Source organism: Sebastes fasciatus, chromosome 23 (genome assembly GCF_043250625.1).
Source record: "Sebastes fasciatus isolate fSebFas1 chromosome 23, fSebFas1.pri, whole genome shotgun sequence".
NCBI classification, from domain to species: Eukaryota; Metazoa; Chordata; class Actinopteri; order Perciformes; family Sebastidae; genus Sebastes; species Sebastes fasciatus.
The window spans coordinates 228,602-232,821 of record NC_133817.1 but is presented as its reverse complement, the minus strand read 5'-3'; the positions used below and the strand labels follow the sequence as shown (position 1 = coordinate 232,821).

The 4,220-nt window shown below is 54.7% G+C and overlaps 1 protein-coding gene across 2 annotated transcripts in view; it reads left to right on the top strand.

Moving 5' to 3' along the window:
* Positions 1-3,070, top strand: part of cog5 (component of oligomeric golgi complex 5) — a 67,633-nt gene extending 64,563 nt beyond the window's left edge. Inside the window, exons 22-23 of one of the 2 annotated variants that reach the window (XR_012592602.1) lie at positions 1,277-1,494; positions 1,867-3,070. Coding sequence is in view for 1 of the 2 variants with exons in the window: in XM_074625021.1 (XP_074481122.1) it covers positions 1,277-1,403 (127 nt within the window). In the remaining variant the exon portion in view is untranslated. Of the gene's footprint in view, positions 1-1,276 lie in introns of both variants that reach the window. The other variant, XM_074625021.1, reaches the window with a different exon arrangement.
* The last annotated feature ends 1,150 nt before the right edge of the window (positions 3,071-4,220 follow it).

The following is a 4,220-nucleotide window of genomic DNA, read 5'->3' as shown; positions in this document are numbered from 1 at the left end:
CTGTCCTCCTGTCTGTCTCCTCTCTGTCCTCCTCTCTGTCTCCTCTCTGTCTCCTCTCTGTCTCCTCTCTGTCCTCCTGTCTGTCCTCCTCTCTGTCTCCTCTCTGTCTCCTCTCTGTCTCCTCTCTGTCTCCTCTCTGTCCTCCTCTCTGTCTCCTCTCTGTCTCCTCTCTGTCCTCCTGTCTGTCCTCCTCTCTGTCTCCTCTCTGTCTCCTCTCTGTCTCCTCTCTGTCCTCCTGTCTGTCTCCTCTCTGTCTCCTCTCTGTCCTCCTGTCTGTCTCCTCTCTGTCCTCCTGTCTGTCTCCTCTCTGTCCTCCTCTCTGTCTCCTCTCTGTCCTCCTCTCTGTCTCCTCTCTGTCTCCTCTCTGTCCTCCTGTCTGTCCTCCTCTCTGTCTCCTCTCTGTCTCCTCTCTGTCTCCTCTCTGTCTCCTCTCTGTCCTCCTGTCTGTCTCCTCTCTGTCTCCTCTCTGTCCTCCTGTCTGTCTCCTCTCTGTCCTCCTCTCTGTCTCCTCTCTGTCCTCCTGTCTGTCCTCCTCTCTGTCTCCTCTCTGTCTCCTCTCTGTCTCCTCTCTGTCCTCCTGTCTGTCTCCTCTCTGTCCTCCTCTCTGTCTCCTCTCTGTCTCCTCTCTGTCTCCTCTCTGTCCTCCTGTCTGTCCTCCTCTCTGTCTCCTCTCTGTCTCCTCTCTGTCTCCTCTCTGTCTCCTCTCTGTCCTCCTGTCTGTCTCCTCTCTGTCTCCTCTCTGTCTCCTCTCTGTCCTCCTGTCTGTCTCCTCTCTGTCTCCTCTCTGTCCTCCTGTCTGTCTCCTCTCTGTCCTCCTCTCTGTCTCCTCTCTGTCTCCTCTCTGTCCTCCTGTCTGTCTCCTCTCTGTCCTCCTCTCTGTCTCCTCTCTGTCTCCTCTCTGTCCTCCTGTCTGTCCTCCTCTCTGTCTCCTCTCTGTCTCCTCTCTGTCCTCCTCTCTGTCTCCTCTCTGTCCTCCTCTCTGTCTCCTCTCTGTCTCCTCTCTGTCTCCTCTCTGTCTCCTCTCTGTCCTCCTGTCTGTCCTCCTCTCTGTCTCCTCTCTGTCTCCTCTCTGTCCTCCTCTCTGTCTCCTCTCTGTCTCCTCTCTGTCTCCTCTCTGTCCTCCTGTCTGTCCTCCTCTCTGTCTCCTCTCTGTCTCCTCTCTGTCCTCCTCTCTGTCTCCTCTCTGTCTCCTCTCTGTCTCCTCTCTGTCCTCCTCTCTGTCTCCTCTCTGTCTCCTCTCTGTCTCCTCTCTGTCTCCTGTCTGTCCTCCTGTCAGAGGTTCTCTGGAGGCGTACGTCCAGTCGGTGAGGTCTCGTCAGGGGAAGGAGTTTGCTCCCATCTATCCCATCATGCTCCAGCTGCTACAGAGAGCCACCAGCGTCTCCCAGGACGTCCGGGCCTGATGACGGAGACACGGCGTCCTCGTATCAGAGCCTGATGACGGAGACACGGCGTCCTCGTATCAGAGCCTGATGACGGAGACGCGGCGTCCTCGTATCGGAGCCTGAGGACGGAGACGCGGCGTCCTCGTATCGGAGCCTGAGGACAGAGACGCGGCGTCCTCGTATCGGAGCCTGAGGACGGAGACGCGGCGTCCTCGTATCGGAGCCTGAGGACGGAGACGCGGCGTCCTCGTATCGGAGCCTGATGACGGAGACGCGGCGTCCTCGTATCGGAGCCTGAGGACGGAGACGCGGCGTCCTCGTATCGGAGCCTGAGGACGGAGACGCGGCGTCCTCGTATCGGAGCCTGAGGACGGAGACGCGGCGTCCTCGTATCGGAGCCTGATGACGGAGACGCGGCGTCCTCGTATCGGAGCCTGAGGACGGAGACGCGGCGTCCTCGTATCGGAGCCTGAGGACGGAGACGCGGCGTCCTCGTATCGGAGCCTGAGGACGGAGACGCGGCGTCCTCGTATCGGAGCCTGATGACGGAGACGCGGCGTCCTCGTATCGGAGCCTGAGGACGGAGACGCGGCGTCCTCGTATCGGAGCCTGAGGACGGAGACGCGGCGTCCTCGTATCAGAGCGTTGTGATCTGTGTCTGACTGACTGGAGATGAATCTTTAGTCGTTGTGTCTGAAAATAAACAGAGAAACGTCTGCTGGACTTTTATTGGTAGAGGACACACCCAGAGGACACACCCAGAGGACACACATAGAGGACACACTCAGATGACACACCCAGAGGACACACCCAGAGGACACACACAGAGGACACACACAGAGGACACACACAGAGGACACACTCAGAGGACACACTCAGATGACACACCCAGAGGACACACCCAGAGGACACACATAGAGGACACACTCAGAGGACACACACAGAGGACACACACAGAGGACACACATAGAGGACACACTCAGAGGACACACACAGAGGACACACACAGAGGACACACCCAGAGGACACACCCAGAGGACACACCCAGAGGACACACACAGAGGACACACACAGAGGACACACTCAGAGGACACACACAGAGGACACACACAGAGGACACACCCAGAGGACACACATAGAGGACACACTCAGAGGACACACACAGAGGACACACACAGAGGACACACTGAGCTACCGGCAGCACCGACACACAGCCTGCAGACGGTTTGTTGTGTGTCAGTAAACTTCATGGTCCTAGTCCAGAGGACAGCCTGCGTCTCTTCAGCTCCTCTCCAGCGTCTCTCCAGCTCCTCTCCAGCTCCTCTCCAGCTCCTCTCCAGCTCCTCTTCAGCTCCTCTCCAGCTCCTCTCCAGCTCCTCTTCAGCTCCTCTCCAGCTCCTCTCCAGCTCCTCTCCAGCGTCTCTTCAGCTCCTCTCCAGCTCCTCTCCAGCTCCTCTCCAGCTCCTCTTCAGCTCCTCTCCAGCTCCTCTCCAGCATCTCTTCAGCTCCTCTCCAGCTCCTCTCCAGCTCCTCTTCAGCTCCTCTCCAGCTCCTCTCCAGCTCCTCTCCAGCGTCTCTCCAGCTCCTCTCCAGCTCCTCTCCAGCTCCTCTTCAGCTCCTCTCCAGCTCCTCTCCAGCTCCTCTCCAGCTCCTCTCTGTGGATTATTAAACATGGAAATGAATAACTGATCTTTGTTTACGTCTTCATTTGTATTGATCATGTTGTAGGTCTATAGTACGACAGTATGACGGAGTATCAGGGCCACATTGAGGAAAACAAATACATCTGAGATTTACAGAATACAGTCGTAATACTATAAACTATTAATTTGACATGCTATTTTAAGTTATTCTCGTAATATTCTGACTTTATTCTGTAAATCTCAGATGTGTTTTCCCGCAATGTGGCCCTAATACTCCGTAGTACATTGTCTCTTTGGCCCTCACTGCATTAGACTGATATACTGTATACTGAGACTATAAACTGTGTTACCTTCATCACAATGATCACATGGTTTGAGGCTCCAGACAGATTTATTTTTTGCCTAAAATGTCTCTTTTGAGGAGGTGTCTCCTGCTGCAGGAACCAGCTCCTCTCTGAGGTAACACCAGGAGAGGAGGTGGTGTCTCCTGCTGCAGGAACCAGCTCCTCTCTGAGTTAACACTAGGAGAGGAGGTGGTGTCTCCTGCTGCAGGAACCAGCTCCTCTCTGAGGTAACACTAGGAGAGGAGGTGGTGTCTCCTGCTGCAGGAACCAGCTCCTCTCTGAGGTAACTCTAGGAGAGGAGGTGGTGTCTCTAGAGGTGGACACTTCAGCACTTCTTCAGTTGGATCATGTTTCTGTTTGTTGGACCACGTGGAGCTAAGAGACCACAATGACAAAGATCGTCTATTTTCACGAGGATGACTCTCGTTCAAAAAAAAAAGTTCAGTCTGCTCTTCAGTCTGCTCCTCTTCACGGTGCTGTAGTTCACCCTCTTTTAAAGGCTTGGTCCTGACCGCGGCGGCCCGGGTTCGAATCCGGCCTGTGGCCCTTTCCGCATCCACTCTCTCTCTCCCCCCTTTCAAGACTCTATCCACTGTCCTCAATAAAAATGGAAAATGCCCCCAAAAAATAACTTTAGAAAAAAAATAGGCTCGTCGAGATGAACTGCGTCTCTCCTGGAAAGTACACAAGATCAGGCGAGTGAGACCTCTCTCTGTGAATGTTGGACAGAGTGAGACCTCTCTCTGTGAGTAGAGGACAGAGTGAGACCTCTCTCTGAATGTTGGACAGAGTGAGACCTCTCTCTGAATGTTGGACAGAGTGAGACCTCTCTGTTAATAGAGGACAGA